General features: G+C 39.1%; 1 protein-coding gene across 1 annotated transcript in view; it reads right to left on the reverse strand.

Annotated features, from left to right (window-relative positions):
- Positions 1 to 3857: 3857 nt before the first annotated feature.
- LOC137991987 (VWFA and cache domain-containing protein 1-like) overlaps positions 3858 to 20000 on the reverse strand; it is a 20554-nt gene continuing 4411 nt past the window's right edge. The window contains exons 3-14 of the mRNA XM_068837007.1: positions 19927 to 20000; positions 19290 to 19573; positions 18261 to 18396; positions 17529 to 17802; positions 16978 to 17174; positions 11414 to 11494; positions 10598 to 10910; positions 9778 to 9966; positions 9138 to 9478; positions 8428 to 8578; positions 7653 to 7879; positions 3858 to 6874 (exon numbers count right to left, since the gene is read on the reverse strand). The exon at positions 19927 to 20000 is cut by the window's right edge and continues 74 nt beyond it. Of these exons, the coding sequence (XP_068693108.1) occupies positions 6483 to 6874; positions 7653 to 7879; positions 8428 to 8578; positions 9138 to 9478; positions 9778 to 9966; positions 10598 to 10910; positions 11414 to 11494; positions 16978 to 17174; positions 17529 to 17802; positions 18261 to 18396; positions 19290 to 19573; positions 19927 to 20000 (2659 nt within the window). The 3' untranslated portion in view covers positions 3858 to 6482. The remainder of the gene's footprint in view (positions 6875 to 7652; positions 7880 to 8427; positions 8579 to 9137; positions 9479 to 9777; positions 9967 to 10597; positions 10911 to 11413; positions 11495 to 16977; positions 17175 to 17528; positions 17803 to 18260; positions 18397 to 19289; positions 19574 to 19926) is intronic.

The following is a 20000-nucleotide window of genomic DNA, read 5'->3' on the forward strand; positions in this document are numbered from 1 at the left end:
CCGACAGGCTTTTTGACCATTTGTTATTGTTATGGAAATTCGTATTACTTATCATAGCGATCTGATTGGATGAATTTCAGCTTTAGCAGGATTTTCATTATGAAAATTGTCCCACGGCACGCAACGCCTGTCGGTTGAATGTGGGTCTTTAATTTTTATTTGAGTCTGAAAGATTGTTATGAAAGAAGCCTAAAGAAATCCTCAGGACGTTCCAGTGTCATTCTTCACCATGTGAGTTATGAAGCCGCATCTGTTTGTCCAGTACCACCAACCGATCAATAAAGATAATCTTTACCAGGGACACATGCAGAAATTCCAGAAAGAGGGGACCGATCAATAAGGGTAGCTTTACCACCAACCGATCAATAAGGGTAACTTTACCACCAACCGATCAATAAGGGTAGCTTTACCACCAACCGATCAATAAAGGTGATCTTTACCACCACACGATCAATAAAGGTAATCTTTACCACCAAACGATCAATAAAGGTAATCTTTACCACCAAACGATCAATAAAAGTAACCTTTACCAGCAATCGATTAAGGAACAGGATTGATACCCGTTCTGCACCCTGGATGAAAACATCAAGAATACGAGAAGCAACAATGAGATGTAAGCAACCACAATTCTTTAACTTCCTTGACCAAAAAAGTAAAATTGAACCCTGCACGATCAATTGATATTGATGACTGAAAAAATACACACATCATACTTCATTGACTTTCTCTTTTCCTCCACCCCCAAAAGAACACACCCCAGTGCTGCCATCTCAAAGTCACCGTTGGCATGTACATTGTTCGGATTATTATTATTATTATTATTATTATTATTATTATTATTATTATTATTATTACCAATCACGAGCGAATTCTTAAAACAGGAAGAAAACTTATAACATGTGACGCTTTTCAGAGAGTTGGATGGGGTTAAATGAGACGTGCCCTAAAATTTAAACATTTGTAGTCAGATTTACTAACAACACACCAAAGGCTTTAGCTCTTGATATTCGCTTGAAATTCATTGAAATATTTTTTACTTTGAAATTCATTGAAATGTTTTTACTTTGACCAACCTTCATGTTGGTTCACAGGCCCCTAGTTCAGTGTGAGCATGGCCACCAAAAATATAAGGATTTGTATGGGAATTCCGATAAAAAGCTTAAGATGATTACATGAGAAAAATCTCAATTAAAATGTCTAAACTCATTGCCATTGTGGATAGATTCCTTCCTGTGAGGTTATTTTCCAGATCCGACGCGATTTGAGCCATTTTTCAATTTTTGGGTTGTCAACGGGTATAATAAAATCCCAAGGCTGGAGACTAAATTTTCAGGAGCCACCAATTTGAGTCAAATATTCCTGGATAAAATGTTCCCACGGTCACAATTCCACATCAGAATCAATTGACAAAGACTGAACTTTCATCTCAACCCACCATCAACGCAATAGCAGTCCTGCGAGCAATGTCAGGCCTAGGCGGTGAATATTGCAACAAAACAGCTTTCAAAGGAGATGCTTTATCACCAGCGAAACCGCATCGATTTGAATACGGTTACTATTTTGGCGCAAAACTTGCACTGTTCAATTCAAAATAGTGAATTTAGCACGTAGTGCAGCGCTCGCTTATACCATCACGACTTGGATTTTCTGGCGAAAACGGTTCCGTGTAAATACTTTCAAACCGCATCGATTTTGATGCGGTTTCGAAGAAATAAAACCGTGTCGATGTCAAACCGCGTTCGTGTAAACGCTGCCTTAGTCATTTGTCGGATATAGGTCAAGTCTGGTCAAGTGTGTTAATTAAGCAGATGAGTCCTATAGCGATGATGACATCAGTAATTGCTATCATGCTCAGGTGGGTGGGGGGGGGGAAGGTTTTACTGTGAGAAACGATTGCGCTATGAAGCGAACCGAAGAGGACTGTGAACTTCGATTTCGATTCTACCCCAAAGTGGCCTCGGCTTCGACCGTTGATAACAAACGAAGCCGTACCGGGGTGGCAGACCGTACTTTCTTTATTCCCCTGGGTTTCCCGACATGACTGCATTGTCTCAGTGATGTCGTCGAATCACAGTCACGCCTCCTCCGTATTGACAAACTTCAAAACACATTCGCGAATCCGGAAAGCGTTGAAAGATGGGAGAATGAAAGCCGCTGTGAACAAACTTTTGCGCCTTGATGTCGGTTTTATTAGTTAAAGGGACTTTGTACTTAGGAGGCTGTTCGCGATCGTAACTGTATTTATCAATCCTTCAAGGAATTAGGGTTTATACCAGAAATCTTTTGATTTTGCTGATCGGTCTTTTCAGTCTAAATAAAGATATTATTATTATTATTATTATTATTATTATTATTATTATCATTGTTATTATTATTATTATTATTATTATTAATTATACAATTTTTTTTATTCCCCTGGGTCTCCTGACACGACCGTTTTCTCTCAGATGCTCGAGTGTCCGGATAATCGAGAATATGAATATTAATGAGGAAAAAAAACTGATTACCTTAAGAAAGCGACATTTAATCGTGAAACAAAACATTTGCAAATGGTTTGGAAAACAATATGGTCTACATCTTTACTGTCCGTTGTGAATACCTGTACACGTGTCGGCAAACGTTATGATCTTTTCCTTTCTCTTGCGGACCAGTCGTGGCTCAGTTGGCTTGTGCGCGGCTTTCGGAGCGAGAGGTCCTCGGTTCGATCTTCGGTGACTTCAACGTCTGTTTCGACTTTCCTCTGATCCGCGTAGCTATAGCTTTAAATACCCGTAAAACAGAGCACTAACAGAGGGAGGGGGGTAAAGGGCGCACCGTCGGCTTCCATTGATACCAACCTCGTAGCTGAAGGAACTACCGACGTTAAATAAAGTGACTTTACCTTTTTTACCTATCTGCCGTTTACTAACGCCATATTCAGCTAACAAATTGGTTCCTTTTTGTTCTTCCTCTAATCGCAAGGTTATAGCCTGTTTATCTTTTATCGAAAGAACGGATCGCTTACGCTTCAAGGACATGATGATCGTGAATAAACATTCTTGTAGTAGTGTAGCTTGTTTGCCGAACGAGCTAATAGAGCGTGAAATTTCACTTAGCAACAAAGCAACACCAAGCCAATCAGAACTCATTCGAAAGTTCTGCATTAGTTACGACGTGTGCGAGCGCTGCTTTATTTTGCTTTTTGAAAGCGAAACAAACTCGCCTTTACTTCACTTTTCAACCCTGTAGTTTTAAAAAGATTATGGCTACGGATCTTGATCATGACTAATAAATATTCACGACAAAATTGGGACCAGAGAAAAAGTCCGGATAATCGAGAAATCCGGATAATCGAGGTCCGGATAATCCACAGGTAACCCAGGTTCACTGTGTGTAGGTCTGAAAATTTGCTAGAAAATGGAAATAAAAATCGATGAAACTTACCATGTGGTGAGCTGTTGTTGTCTTTAATACGTACACGAAGTTTCGGGACAAATGGTCCCCATTCGCCTTTCTTTATAGTATAGTCACTATACTATGAAGGAAGGTGAACGGGTAATCGAGGTTCGACTCTAATTATATTTAACAATTATTCTACGAGGGCGCGCTGGATATGAAATGATATATATATAACCAACGAGGCGCCTAGCGCCGAGTTGGTTATGATCATTTCATATCCAGCAAGCCCGAGTAGAATAATTGTTTTATTAAAAACCCCAACATCACAACGCATTTATGTTGAATTTATTTGGCCATTTTTTCTCGGAGCCGCAAAACTGTGTATTTGCTGCTGTGTTCATTGACCATATTTGGTAGTGCAGGTATATTAGCTGATAACCTGTGTCCGGCGAGCCAATGAAAATGCTGGAAATGTGATATCCGTAGTTCAGTTTTTAATAAATAGCTATATAATTTACAGCGTTAGCGATAATTTCGCACCATCATGATAATAATTGTATTCATCATCCAACTTACAGTGTTAACGAGCTTAAAGCGCATATAACTTTCTGTGCGGCATGCGGGCGGCAACGGCCACCGTACTTAAACTTCGAGCAACCCGAACCTGTTTAGATGGTCTGCAACCAATCTCTCTGGAGACACAGATAACATTGCTGCAAGGTACAACTGCTGGTGGACGAACAAAAGGAGCAAATGAGAGATCTTTAAATTCGTTTTCGTTCAACCAACACGGCGGCAATGACGTCACGTGAAAACTACTTATATACCTATTTTTTCATTCATTGTAACTTTTTATTGTCCATACTTTGCACTATAGTAATTCCTTTTATAATTACTCGTAGATTTTTAGCACATTTCACCGAGGTAAGAGTATGACATTATACCCTTAATGTATGGTCCCCAGGGAAAAAGTTAGTTTTGTTTTCCCGAGAGTCCTGAAACATCAGGACTCGAGGGAAAACAAAACTAACTAGTTTCCCGAGGGACCATACATTAAGTGCTTTGTTGTATATTTAGACTTTTCCGTCAACAATCGCAGCAAAACATCCGGAGCGGGCAACAACTGTGAAATTGTATCCCGATCAGGATACATTTGCATTTGATCAGGGGCACGTGACCAAGAACCAACCAATCACAGTGTTCGTTTTGTTGAGTGAAAGGCTAGGTATATAGAGGATATTACATGGCCGCGCGGGGATACGAATTTTATCTTCGAGTGCTGAAAGTATCTCTCACGAGTGAGCGAAGCGAACGAGTGAGAGATTCTTTCAGCACGAGAAGATAAAATTCGTATCCCCAAGCGGCCATGTAATGTTCTGTTTATTATATAGATATTGATGAAATGTCTAGATTTAAAACAACTTGTTTTATTCATTTTCGAAATGATAAAAAATTGTTCACCAACCACTAAAACACGCTTGTTGTGTAACATGAAACAAGATGTGAAAGTTATGAAAAACAAATCATGATAATGAAAATTTGCAATAAAAATGTTAATGTAGTAGAGAAGAATTATATTAAAGCACAAAAGTATCGTACAATGAAGAGGAAGCTCGCGTTTTATTGGCTAATCGTGTTCGTTACCATGACGACAGCTATATCCTCACATGTGAAAGATAAAAATGATACGTTCACTGCGTGCGGTGAAGATATGATTTTTTAGTAATAGGAGAAATCCTGGTATTTCATCAATATCTATATAATAAATAACAATATTACATGTACCATACAAGATTGACAGTAGTGCTTGGCCAATTTCGAATTCGTGTGAATTACACGAAGTGCAATGCCACATATAGCTGTCCCCAGAAATACTATTTTTCCTTTATTACAGAATAAGAATAAGTATAAAACTACATATTTCTTGTTTCTTCTCCAGTTTTCCCAAGAGAAAATATGGAGGAACTTAAAGTTACAACTCATTGTGGAAGAAAATGAAATGATCAGTTAAATAGATTACAATCCATTATTACAAATAAATGCGAAAAAACCATTAAACTTTACAAACGATACAAATTTGACCATACAATTGCTATAGTAGATGTGATTATTTTTACAATGACTGCGAAAAGTCTCTCGCGCTCATTGGCTAATTTTTATAGTCAATAAAAGGACAGACACATAAATTTATAATTTATGAGATAATGACGCGGTATTGCTCGTGTGAGATTGAAGTTTCTCGCATTTTTATCTCGCTTTCTTCTCATGTTTTGACTTAATTTTGACCCCTCTGCCTTTTTGTAGTCTTTTGTAGTCTCCGCCTTTTTGTAGTCTGTAGTCTGTCAAAGTAGTCTGCGGATCCACAGCTACTTTGACAAATGTTATGACCCAATTCATGATCAATAAAAGGACAGACGCATGAAAAACTGACATCAATTTGTTAAATATAGGAAGGCAAAGCCAAACGATGCTATCTTCTGGAGGTCATATAAACCAAAACTGTGTTGCCCGGTACTTGTGAATGCACCTAGCCAGTTGGCCAGAAAAGTCTACAGATTCTATGAAAAAGCAAGATAAATATATATGCAGGACTGAAATGTCACAATGACTGTTTAGAAGGAACGCGTAGCAGATATGTCAAGGGTGGTACATCTCAAGAACGTTAGCCTACATTTTCAAGTTTGTCGATTACAATCCATCTCAGAGTTCTCATTCTTATCCAGCCTTGTTCCACTCCCATCTTATAATCAGGGTTAAATGGGGGCGCTGTCGGAACCACAGGCGACACTGTTTGATCATAACTCTGCGGTGGCAAGTGGATCATGGTGGAGTGCACAGGAATACCAGTCTTGTTCAGGTGACCTACTTTACCACCTTGATTGTTTCCGTTGATTATTAAGAGTAAATGTTACACATTATAAAGAAGTGACTTCATACATTGTGGCTTGTCCTTTTAAAAGCATCATAACTCGTAATTTGATGTACTTTCCGATTTCTACTTTTTGTACGTTAATACCATAACAAGAAAGACACTTCACAATCTCAGTTCTAATCTAGACTGCACCGGCACCCACTCCCGCCTTATAAAAAAGTAAAGTCACTGCTTACGAGCCAACTCCCCCCTTATAATACGGGTTATATGGTGGCGCTGTCGCCTGAACCACAGGCGACACTGTTTGATCATAACTCGGCGGTGGCAAGTGGATCATGGTGGAGTGCACAGGAACACCAGGCCCCTGGCCGTATCGGGGATATGCTGGAGGAGGAGCATTGTAAGACACCGTGGCGGGCGGAGCAGCCACTGGTTGGACATGTTGGTTCTTGGGTACCCTTTCTCTCTTACTGCATTTGACGACTATAATCACTGCTACAATAATAGCAGCTACAATTACTCCAATGACGATACCAGCAATGGCTCCACCCGACATTCCACCCTTGTCATCGTCATCGTTGTCGGGGTCTTTAGGAGCGTCACCGCTTCCAGGAGCTCTTGTGCCTGAAGAAATAGATAAAGCAATATCCTTTTATTTACCCTGAACAATCAAGTCAGTGGATTTCACCTGACAAGAGAATTCCTTTCACTAATCGCAATTTCGACTGCTAACGAAACATCCCAAGCCACATGTCTCGAAACAGTTTACTTGTAGCAATTATCACTCGATATGATAGATTTACTTTGGTAATGATGACCTCTTCGCTACTTTAACTGGATCACACCCAATCAAAATACATATTTTGTTCTAATTTACATTACGTGCTGAAGAATTTACGTTAAGATTATAAGAAAAGCCCCCAGTTCTTTCATAAAAGAAGAAGGTGACAGCTTTGTTTTCGTCGGTTGTTCTCAAGGCTGAGAGAAACGATCAGATCACGCAACAACTACAACAGATTTAATCCCTCCAGTTGAGACGTTTACCATGAGAACATGTGCAGGCAGTAACCAGTAGGTACAACTTCGATCCAATAACAACAACAACGTTAGCTAGAACTTCTCACTTAAAACTTGAGCTCGCTCGCGTAAATCCGAAACTTAAGGACAACAACAAGTCTTACGTAAACAGGCTATTAATAGCGAACTCGTGACCATTAACTTCATTATAGAAATTGACAACTTCGTTTCTAGAACGTTCTGGAACAACAAGAAAAGGTAAGGAAACTCTAGAAAATTCTAGATATCATAACAGTGACCTCAAAGCCCCTGAGTGAGTCGTTGCATCCGATAACAGAACTGCTTCTTATACAAATTGACCAGGAAGAAATTTTATGCAACCTACCTTCCTTGCCGCCATAACAGGTGTTGATATCAGCGCAGTATCTGTTGGAAAGTGGAGCGTCGTTTTTGTCTCTAACGCACCAAAAGCAACCCACTACCCCGTCACATGACCCTGAATCTGTCTTCTCGTTGCATTTTGGGTCAAAGCATTTCTCTAAGCCACTTACGGAAGGATCATTGACTTGCTCAGATGGAACGACTGTTGCGGGCACAGGACAAATAGAGGTGCTGCGAAGGAAGAAAAAGGCAAAAAGACAACGTTTTTCAGGGAAGCTATGTAAACTATATTTTTAGAGCAGTACCCGCACCAATTGGTGGTTTGCAAGCATTCCCGGGAGATTCAAATAACAAAGACCGTGGCGACCATGTTGAATGACAGGATCAATAAAACTTTGTTTTTTTCTTTTTTGATCAACTACGCAGCATAACGGCGATGATGACGGTTCCGAACGATTCTTAAACACATCACATGCCCAGTCCACATTAACTGCCATTACTTCCCCTTCCAATGACACATGCCAACTCTGAGCTTCAAAACCTAACAGTATCTTACACTGAAGTAAATCAAAATTATGAAAAGGAAAAAACAGATAAACCTAAAAACCTTAGATCAAAGACGAAACTTTCCAAATTGGTTCAATAAATGGTTTTGTTTCTGGAGACCTTTGTGAGATGAATTTACCACAGTTTAAAATTCATTGGTTAGGGTTCTAAACTTAGAGTTCGCTTGTTATTGACAGGTGCAGTGCAAAGAGCGTTATCTTAGCTTTTCTTACTTGCTGGCCGGAAACTCGCTTCTACAATAATGGAAGTTAAGTCGTGAAGAGCATGGACACTGGCAAGTCAAACCCTGCACATTGGAGCATTCTTTGTTACTGGAACACGTGCAAGACCTGGAGTAGCATGAACTGTCACGTGATATGATTCCTGATGAAAGAAACATGTATGTCAACATTGCTGATTAGGTCGAGGAACATGCCTGTTAAGAAATTCCAATAAAATGAATAACCAGATTATTGAAAAGGACCGATCAGCTGAATTTTGCGTTGTACTGGCAGTGCAATAGGGCCTACGGTTAGGTTCTCGGTATATAGTCGCCTGGGCCAAGACGATTACATTTCCGTCGGGCCAACGCAGGGTAGATAAGAAAATGAGAGATAAATGACAGTGAACTCTAACCGCATACTCAGCTACCTACGAAAATTTGATTCTTTTGTACTCATTGATTTCTTCGATATCCATTAAAAGTTCTTTTTCCCAAAATACTTTAAAAATTATTATCTCTGATGCCTCTGTCTCCATTCATTCACACGAGTCCATCTTAATGCCTAATGACAATTGGCTTGGAAAATATTGGAGTTAAATGTAACATAAATGAAAAAGGTAGAATTTTAAAACATGTGTCTGCTATTAAAATTCATTGTGCAGCTGCAAAAGGTATCGTGGGCCGCGTCGACAAGATCACCAAAATTATTCACTTTCTTACCTAAAAATGCATTGGTTCCCACCACACTAGAGAGCTGGTACTTCTTGCAACGGACTCCACTGTCCAACGTATTTACGCCTTGAAATGGAATCTTAACCTCGTAAAAGTTCTGTAGTTTGATTTTCTCCAAATTGCGGCATTCTTCTTTCACCAGATAACCTTTCTGTATCAGATCTTCGGCAACGTCTTTTTCTTTTTCGGTGATGTGGACATATTCCAGTGTTTTGGCGGTTATATCAGGCACAAGGAAATCATCGTGCATGATTAGATATCCAGCTGCGTCCAGAACGAAACAGTCGAAGTTGTTTTCTTTACATTTTGGATATGTATCTGTCAGGAGTCTGAAGACATTTCACCGATTAGTAGGATAAACACCCTGTGAGGGATGCTAGTCAATGTGTTATTGCCGGCATTTTAACAGGTTATGAACCAGAAGTGTAATAATAATGAAAATGATAATGATCGCGATCACGATTACGATCACGATCGCGATCACGCTAACGATCACGATCGCAATCACGATAACGATAATGATAATCGTAAAAATAATGACCTGAAAAAACTACATTTGAAATTTCATTGGCCTATCACTGTAAATGGTCATGTTCCGATAGAAGGTTAGCCTAAGTTTCAGACTCACTTTTGGAAGTATGATAAAGGAAAGTCCGCACCCATAACGGCAATAACTTTGTCATTTGTTGTGTGCTGGCTGTTTGTCTCACCACGGTAAATAGTGTGGGCAGCGGTTATCACCACTCCTGCACCAAAGGCGTCTATGTAAGGGGTGGAAAGAGCAACCAGTCCTTTGTTGCTTAGCGCGGTGTGGTACCTAAATAACAAGATTTGCACATGAAATAAATTTCATATCTTACTTTGTTACTTATATAAAGGATCGGCATTATACTAACTGTTCAAAAATAATAATCGACATGGTGAGAGCTTTTTTACTTTGTTTTTTAAACCAATCAAGGACCTGAAAACCAAACTAAGCGCCTCTCCATATGAGCCCGGTCAACCGAGCTTGTTTTCCGAGATCTCGCCTCGCCACTGCTGTCTTCGAAAAAATTTCGATGTGGTCATATGAGAAGCCGGGCTCGGTAATTTTCCCATATATACACTACAGCCTGGGTGACCGGGACGAAACGTTTTTGACAAAATAGCTTCACTTTCGGATCACTAAAATGGCATAATTTGTGACTCGTATGTGTTTCCACTTCAGAAGTATACGAAGCAGCATTAAAAGTAAGGCAGCAAAGCTACAAGAGTCACGAACGATACAACTTTATGTGACCCCAATTTGGTTTTGTTTCTTGGATTTCATCCCGGTCGACCTGGCTGGAATTTCCCATATGAACAAACAACAAAGTTAAGTTTGTCCCGGAAACCGAGCAGCCCGGGTTACCTGGCTCATATGAAAATTGTGCATTTTTTCGTTGGTACTTCACAGGCAGCTACTTTACCATGGTCTTTTCCTTGGGTCGTACGATTTCGCCAGCGATGTCCCTGGCGTCATTCTGAACACGCCATTGGCGGTACCAATATATCTCCAAACCAGATACTTCGTGTAATCCATCTTTTCACGAAACCAAATATCTTCAACCTTTCGTGTTGCTAGAACTGTGTCCCGAATGCCCTCTTTAAAGCCGGGGTTTGGCGAGCTTGTACTTGTCATAAATCTTCTATAAGCTTCTATTTCAGGGACTGTCTCATCTAAACCAAGGTAGGTATATGGATCTTTAAACGCTTCTGCTCCAAACTTCACCACAGTCGAATCTGTAATAACAATTTCTAATTACTGAAGAGAATTCTCTTTAAACTACAAATCTAAAGAGGAAGGGGTAGCTTAATGCATAAGGGGGCTTATTAGAGACGAGAAGGACTTACTTCAACTCAAGCATTAGTAATAGTACTAAACTGATGCCACGAAGTAGCAATAAAAAAAAAGGAGAAATGAGTTTATATGGCATTTACTCTATTTTACTCCAAATGAAGCATTGCTCCTTTTCACTCTGTTCGTTAAAGCAGAATGCGATAAACAAACGATACATTATAAAACACAATACTATAGCACGAGCCTCAATTTTGGTCGCAGTTACGTCAGATTTGAGGAATATAAATACTCCTAGTCGCTTCACGCTTCAGAAACCGCGATAAGCTGCGGCTTGATGGGCCTTTTGGCTCGTATGCAGACTTCTCCTTTACCTCAATTGCCCAAGTCATCTTATGAAATACATTTACTGATTATGATTGTAATCTTGTTAACATTTTCTATTGACCTTTTGCAGCATATCTTGAAAAGTGAACACAAGGATCATCAGGTTTAATTAAGTCCAGGCGATGATACAAGAACTTGAAGCCTGTGGAATTCAATGAAAAAAAAAAGACAGAACAAGTTAGTTGAGTTTGTGAAAACATGAAAGTGACCTGGGAAATTATGTCGCCTTGCAAGTAGCTAGTTAATACGTGTCTGAATCTATATATCTGTACAACTTTCTATCCACAGTCCTGGAATACCGTTACTTTTTTTTTACATAAAAACCTTACGGTCTCTTTTTACTAAAATAAGGTTTCTATAGCAGCTTTATTTTTACAAACCTACTTTTCAGGAGCACCCAACGAGAAAATAGCTCAAAACCACTTAAACATAGCATTGTTAAACATATTTTCGTATTTAAACGGTAGATATATATACGCATATTTTTATTCCCTAAAAATTTATCATCTGTTCGGATTCCCTAGCCCGAAAATTATAGGGATCAAAACTTACCTTTTCGAAAATGTCAGCCAGAAAAAATGCTCCCGGAAATTCTAGGTGACTTTTTTAGGGTAAAAATCCGTTAAAAATGGGCAATTATACCATGTTTTAGATGTTCGAAAAACTTAGGACAGGCAGGCAAGCAAGGAATTTTACAACAAATGTTCCGAAAATTCTAGATCTAAAATCGTCTTCCGAAAAGATATTTTCCGAAAATTGATGTTGAGTGCCCCTGACTTTTCCAAATATTTTGAATTTCACTTTAGATAAAATTTCATTGCACGCAGTAACTTTTTCATTTTATATCAATGGTATCAACCTTTTGTTGGTTTTGATTCTGTAAGACAGTTTTCTAGTTTTCAGAATGTGCAGGGTTTTTTTTTGGCGGTTTTCTGAAGCCACGTAAAGATGAAGCAATCCAAGATGACGAATTTTGGAAATGCTGACGTAACTCTCACGTTATGTGACGTCAACGTGCATTGTTGTCACAATTTTCAGGGGAGTGTTGGAGGATGTTGGGAAATTTCCTTTCATTCAACTCGTGTATTTGATTCCACTGATGTTTTATCAACCTATAAAACATGATATCTCTTGGTGAAAACAACGCTACAGAATCTTTTTATTTCGGAAGAGTTAACGGACCATTACTATCTACTTATTAACCGAGAGAGATGTCTTAAACCGGGACCTTGCCGTATTGACCGGCCTATACACCTTATTCAAAAATGGCGGACACGCGGAACGACCTAGGTTCTAATACATGAAAGCGAGGTTTGGTAGGCCGTATTTCAGTCTGGAAAAGTTTAGTAGCGGCTGTCAGCAAAGCGCCCTGGATTTATGTTATACGATATTCCGGTCTTATCATAGCTAAATCCTCATAAAATGGCGTGCTTAAGTAGTGCAGTGAATGACTCAGTTATTCTTCCCGAAGATGACATTCCCGGAGCCTTGTTAGCTGGGCTAAATCCTTCTTCGTTGAAGAATGAAGAGTTGCGGTTTTGTTTGCGCGATGCGATGTAGTGGGGTTTCCCTACACGGTAAGCACAAGGTTTGATTTTAAGTAATAGTTTAACAGTTGTTTTTCGAGGTTCATGAGTTATACTTTTTTTAAAAAAATGCGCTTTGCGGAGTGGAGGAATACGTGAAAAGTGGACGCGATCAAATGGTGATAGATCCTGAACCGGACGAAATTTATACCAAAAGAAAAAAAGAGGATTACGAATATTATGAGCTGCACTCCTTCGTCATCACCCAGCGTGAAATACCCTAACCTGCGATCAAGCGTACTTTTCTTGAGACAGGGCGCTAAAAAGTACGCCTGATACAATTTCTTAATGAGTCGTCTGCCGCCCACCTGTCAAGAGTGATGTTATCATGTGTCATGCTATAAATGTGAGCCAATCAGATTTTACCGGAAATTACCTGCACGCTGCGATTCAAGTAAAGACGCGACAAAAACAAAATAGCACTCTGGCTTTGATTTCTGCAATCAAAGCTATTTCTGCAAATCCTGCTTGACAGTTGGTGCGGTTTCTCTGTTCAAGCCATCAAGGAACAAAGAATTTCGAGATAAAATGGCAGAAAAAGCCCGAATTCTTCATGTCATCATCAGGCGCAATCAACAGTACAATAAACTTTATTTAAACTCGAATATTTGAGATGACAGTAAAAGATGCTATAAAAATAGATATGAGGAAAATGGACTTTGAGAAATTCTAGTTTTTCAGCAGCAGCTACTCAGCTATCATTTTGTTAGAAGTGTGTTCAGATTGTTCAGCGATTCCGTAAACAGTGTCGAATTTCTCTGTCAAGCTCATCTGATTCCCCGAATGTGGCAGCCCTAGAGTTCTATTCGGTTCTTTTTGGATTCGCAACTTGTTGCTTCCGAATATATTCCAAAGGACTTGCCACAACTACAAACGTTTTCGAGTTGGTGGAAGAAGAATGATGCATTTTCTTCTAGAATGTTCGGGCCTGTATTAATAACACTATTGCCAAATCCCGTAGGAAGTACAACTGTAATGTCTTCTTTTACTCAAACCATTCTTCGGATGCATTCTCTCCGCTCTTCCTTTAAAGGTTTTTGAAAAAAATCTGAAGTCGAAGCAACCGCAGCTGTAAACAGAGCCTAAACATCACTCGAGTTGAAATCCTTCTTGGCGGCCATAATTTCATCAGCTGTTAACCGATTTACAAGAAGTATGGTTTGCAATTCTGTAACCAATCGGAGCGAGGTTCCAAAAGCTCTATTGTTTTTCGGCCAATCAGAGTAAAGTCCAGATTCTGGACTACGACCAGACGACTCGGTAAGAAATTGTATCAGGCGTACCTTTTCCCACCATGTCTAAGGAAAAGTACGCCTGATCGCAGGTTAGAAATACCCAAGCTATGGCTGGGAAAAATCTTTGGAAAGGATGCCTTCATTTACTCGCATCGAGTCACAGGTTTTCCTGTTCAAGGAGAAAATCCCAGACCTGGAGAAAAAATTCAGGGAACTCGAGTGGCGATTGTTTTGCTTCCCTTATTACCTTTTACACAGGATTTCCTGATTTGAAAACGATGAAGGCTTTGTATGAATTTTTACGATCTGGGGCCAGTGGAGAAAATATTCAATATTTGTCCTCTGCAAGAGACGACATTCAGGCTGGTCATAGTGAACATTCAGTGAAACAATCTTTGAAAACTGTAGACGAATTTTTTTCTTACATTGTGTCGCCTCAGACAAGGCTTCGCCCAAATACACTCGGCTCAGTTATTTAACGTAGCCCAGTCAATTGTAAGCAGAATTTTCATATTTTGGATCAATTTTATGCATTTGAAACTAGGACAGATAAATATCTGGCCGTCCAGAGAACTTGTGGACGAGAAACAATTCAAAATACATTTGATGTATCAACAAAGTGAAAAAAATCCTGCTGCATAGTTTAATTTCAAGGTTAGTTTTCACTTTGTTGATACGTCTAATTACTCAGTTGAATTGTAAGTCCATTGTTATTATCACTACCACAGTAATGCATGACTTTTACCATTATCAAGGTATTTCAATTTTCCAATGTTGTTGTGGTACACCATGTTCCTTTTAATAGGACACTTACTTAACTTTCAGATATTAATATCCATTTCAACACAAATAAGCTTAATTAAATACTGTGTACATGTGCTCTGGTTCATTTTCCAAACAAAATATTGTTTGTTGTCTGACATTGATATCATTTGGTAAAACATTAAAGTGGTACTATGATCAAATTTTTACCCCTTGATTTTTTGAGTGTATCACATAGAATTCCATGAAAGAACAAAAACGCCACTTACCGTTTGCAAATATCTTCATTAGTTCCGGAGATATTTAAGTTTGAAAAATGGGTAAAATTATGAAAATGACATGACTGATGATGTAATACAATCAACCCAATATTATATTGACCATTGAAACTTGGTAGTCTAATAGTTCTACGGGAAACACACCTATGGCTATAAAAAATTCTGTTCCCTTGGCAACTCACTCTTTTCCAGTCCCCACCCACTTGATTTCAATATGTTAGTGATTTTCAGCTTGAAAAATGTTAAACCAAGGCCACAAACTCAAGCTAACATATTTATATGCTTGCTCGATCATGCATATGAAGTGCTGTTAGCAAATATCAAAATGGAACGCCAAAGGTGGCCAGAAAAGCTTTTAGTATGGGGAGGTCTGGAACCCAGTATGATGCCATGGTAACAGAACTGTTAAGCTCACATTGTGGAGAACATTTAGTAGAGTCTTACTGCAAAAAATCAAAAATTTCTGATACAAATTGGCTGAGATATCTCTTTTTATTATATTTAAACAAAATTTGGTTGAGTGTATGACGTAATCACCTGGCTAATTTGCATATTTTAAAAACTCCAATATCTCTGGAACGAAAAGAGATATTTGAAAAAAGTAAACAGCGTTTTTCTTCTCACGCAGACTACTTGTTTATGTTTCAAAATGGCTTAGATAGGAAAGATGTGATTTTCGTCATAGTACCACTTTAAATCCATCCAAAGCCCTCATCGTTTTCATATTAGGAAATCCTGAGTAAAAGGTAATAAGGGAATCATTTTTGAAAATGTTCTCGAAGCAAAACAATCGCCACTCGAGTGCCACGAATTTTTTGTCAAGGTCAGGGATTTCCTCCCTCAACAGGGAAACCTGTGAGTCGATGCGAGTAAATGAAGGCATCCTTTCTAGAGATTTTCCCCAGCCACAGCTTGGGTATTTCACGCTGGGTGATGACGAAGGAGTGGAGCTCATAACATTCATAATTCTCCTTTTCCTTTTGGTGTAAATTTTGTCCGGATCAGGATCTATCACCATTTGATCGCGTCCACTTTTCACGTATTCCTCCACTACGCAAAGCGCATTAAAAAAAAAAGAGTAACTGGTAAACCTTGAAAAACATCAACTGTTAAACTACTATTTAAGATTAAAGCCTTGTGATTACCGTTTTACAAGCAAAGGTTTCGTTTTAAGTTTAATTAAGGGAATCCCCACTACATCGCATCGCGCAACACCGCAAGTCTTCATTCTTCAGCGGACAAGGATTTAGCCCAGCTAACGAGGCTCCGGGAATGTCATCTTCGGGAGGAATAACTGAGTCATTCACTGCACTACTTAAGCACGCCATTTTAGGAGGATTTAGCTCTGATAAGACCGGAATATCGTATAACATAAATCTGCTGACAGCCGCTACTAAACTTTTCCAGACTGAAATACGGCCTACCAAACCTCGCTTTCATGTATTAGCACCTAGGTCGTTCCGCGTGTCCGCCATTTTTTAATAAGGTGCGAAATTAATACGGCAAGACCGAGGCTTGAGATTTTCCCGGACGGAACGTTCAAGGTTAATACGTTGTTTATCATATGGCAGTTTGCCTTGCCCTTGGAAGCCCTTAATCGGCCCGTGGGCATTACGGCAGAATAATGCCCCTTGAATTGCCCGGTCAGAGGGTGCGTTATATCGGCTACAAACACAAGCCATGTAGTAAAGGTGAACAATTTAATACCATTTAAGAACTCTGCTCATTCTGACGTTAACCAGTATCGTGTTTAACATTATTTACCAGAAGGAATAGCTTGAATTCCTAGTGTTTCGTCCTTATCGCCAACTGCTACCACGATGCCAACGGTAAAATTGGTCTTCTCAACTGGCAACCAGTAATAGATTGAGGGTATCTCCACAACAGTGACACCTTCATTTACCTGGCCACCTCTAGCCAGAAAACGTTTTGATGAAATACTCTTCTGTCCAGATCCACCGCTTATAAAACGAAAAAAAGAAACAGTCACATGAAAATACTTTATTTTGAGTTACCTATTTCAGAGTTAGACGATTTTAATTAAAATTAAAATCAGTCTGAATAACAACAATGAAGTACCTGTTATAAAATGATTTGTCGTATTTTAATCCCTAAAAAGAATTTTGCATCCCAAGTAGGAAAAATCGCCTCATCAAATGTCTACTTGCAAATCAATTGATGGTATTAAAATTGAGGAACGTTATCACTTTCAGGCTTTCGTTTTTATTTTTGCTGACGTAGGTTGGTAGGCCGCTTATATTTCCAATAGATGTATCTTCTATCATATTAGATTAAAAAAGGATGCGAATTCTTACTTTTTGATAGATTCAAATACGGAATAAAACTCCGGATCAGGTTCTAGTGCCGTGATGTCCATAAAAATCGGGTCGCCGTAGGCATTAGAAGGGGCTGGCAGAAGGGGATGCATCATGGTCCTTCCTGAACTGTCGGCCATGAAAGCATAACTTGATTGGCCCTTCTGAAAGTAGGTGATTTCAGAAAGAAGGTCCGCCATACTTATGTCCGTGCCAACAACACCGATGAATTTGCCTTGGTGATAACAAGGCAGTGTTATGGATGTTAAAAGACCTGTTGGCAGAAAACGGTTGTCAATGGACTTCTTAAAATAATGAATGCACGAAGAAACTACCAATCGTTAAACATGGTAAAAAGGTCAACAAGTAACTTTGTAGTATATATATCCCAAGAACTGCACCATTTGGTTTTCAGCAAGATTTTATCACTCAGATAACTACGTTATTGAGAGTTAGGTCTAGGATATGATGGATATTATGTTGTCATTCCAGCGTGTACCATATCAAAAGTAGTATTTTCTTGACATAATTATTAAATATTAGCCACCATTTCTTCAAAATACTCAAGTAGGCTGACCAGAATGTAGTAAAGCTTAAGGGGAATAACTTCTACGTAATTTCAGTTGGTTTCCTTGGAATGACCGCGAAATATATTCCCTGATCATTTAAAACCCAATATATGATCCCTTGGTTCGTCTAGTAAAATATCTCATGCATCCTTTAGTACCTTACCTGTTCCAAAGGCGTCCACGTAAGGAATGGATATGATTGGTTCATCACGGATGGTGTTTGTTGAGAAGAAGTCGTAGTATGTTGCCAAGTCCCTTCGTAAGTTATTCGTGTTTAAAACATAGGTGAATTTTCCAGCCTTTGATATTGATAATAAAATAATAAATAACTTTATTTAATTGTCAAATGCATTTAGCAAAAGTTTTACTAGTTGGGGACACTGTAAATGAAATAGAAAATGAACTATTAAAAATCGTACTGGTGGGAGGCTGATCATTTGGCTATTTACACAACGCCGTCGAGGAGTTGAACAATCCTGATAGTGGTAGGGAAAAGGATTTGACCAGGGACCTCAAGATTTTAAATCCAGCGCCCTAAACCACTCAGCTAGATCGCCTCTCCAAAGGGGAAATAAAGATTTGATCGCAAATGTTTAACGCAAGCCCTTTAGTTGTGTTCAAAATGCGATTATGGTTCAGTGCAATCGCTACTAAGAACATTGTGACCCAATTTGACAGTCAACTTAAATTCAGCTTAGTAACCGAGGGGGACTCCCAATAGAGGAGGGATGCTCGTCGGAAATTGTAAATTAAACCCCTAAAGGAGACCAATCTGGGCGTGACCCGGGCTTCTTTTTTACCCCTAAAAGAGACCATATTAAAACACGGAGAAATAAAAATACAGGGGCTGTTAATTATGGCAAAGACATTATCATCTAATACTTTCACTACGTAAAGAATTATATAAGTGTAAATAAACACTTTTATATTTCTTTGCGCGCAACCCTAAAGGAGACCTTCACAGCTACATATGATTGCGTTTTGCCCAGAACACCCAAAGTGAGACCAAAATCCGAAATTTACACCCCTAAGCGAGATGACGAGCATCCCTTCCTTTTTTATATGGACGTCCCCCCCCCCCCCCCCCCGGGTTTAGTAACCAGATACTTGCCTATCGCGCATGAATTCTAGCTATTGTATTAATATATTGAGTAGAAACATGACTTTCTCGCATTGCTGTTACAGTACTTACAGGGACGTCAGGTGCTTTTGAGATGCCGTAATTACTCCCATCTTGTTGAGCAATATCTTTGAGGATTTGTAAGTTGGTAAGCATGCCATAAGTCATTATGACGACTGCATTGTTCAGCTCTGCGTTCTTCGTTTTTATCGTCTGCATGATATCACCTGCTGCGTCGTTTGGTTCACCATCTGTTAGAAAAATAATGACTTTTTTCCTGGAAGGACCTTTTCCAGGTGATGAGCCCTTCAGTAAGTCGAAGGCCAGAGTAAATGCTTTGGAATAATCCGTACCTCCTGTTTGAAAGAAAATAACGAGACAGGACTGTTATTGGTCATCACAATACAGTTCTCTTTAACTTGTTTGAAACAGTGAACGTAATCTTTCCCTTTTCATCGGCAACGTTTCGATATCCAGCAAAGCACGTGAAATATGCTCTGATAAAGGTGCACATTATAAGCGATACGAGAAGTGCGAAATAAGAATCTAGTGAACTCGATCATGCAAAACGCTGGATAAAGAAATAAAGATTAAAAATTGAGATACATCGAGGTCGCGTTATCAATGAATGATTTTTACTTGAATGGATTCCTTTTTAATTCCTTGAACCTGTTGTTGCGAGCGAACGGTTAATTATAATAATCCGTACCTTTAGCAAAAAGTGTATCTACGAAATCCTTTAAGTATTTGATATTAATCGGTGTAGCGTCCGCCAAACGTTTG

The sequence above is a fragment of the Montipora foliosa genome, chromosome 2 (genome assembly GCF_036669935.1).
Source record: "Montipora foliosa isolate CH-2021 chromosome 2, ASM3666993v2, whole genome shotgun sequence".
NCBI lineage: Eukaryota > Metazoa > Cnidaria > Anthozoa > Scleractinia > Acroporidae > Montipora > Montipora foliosa.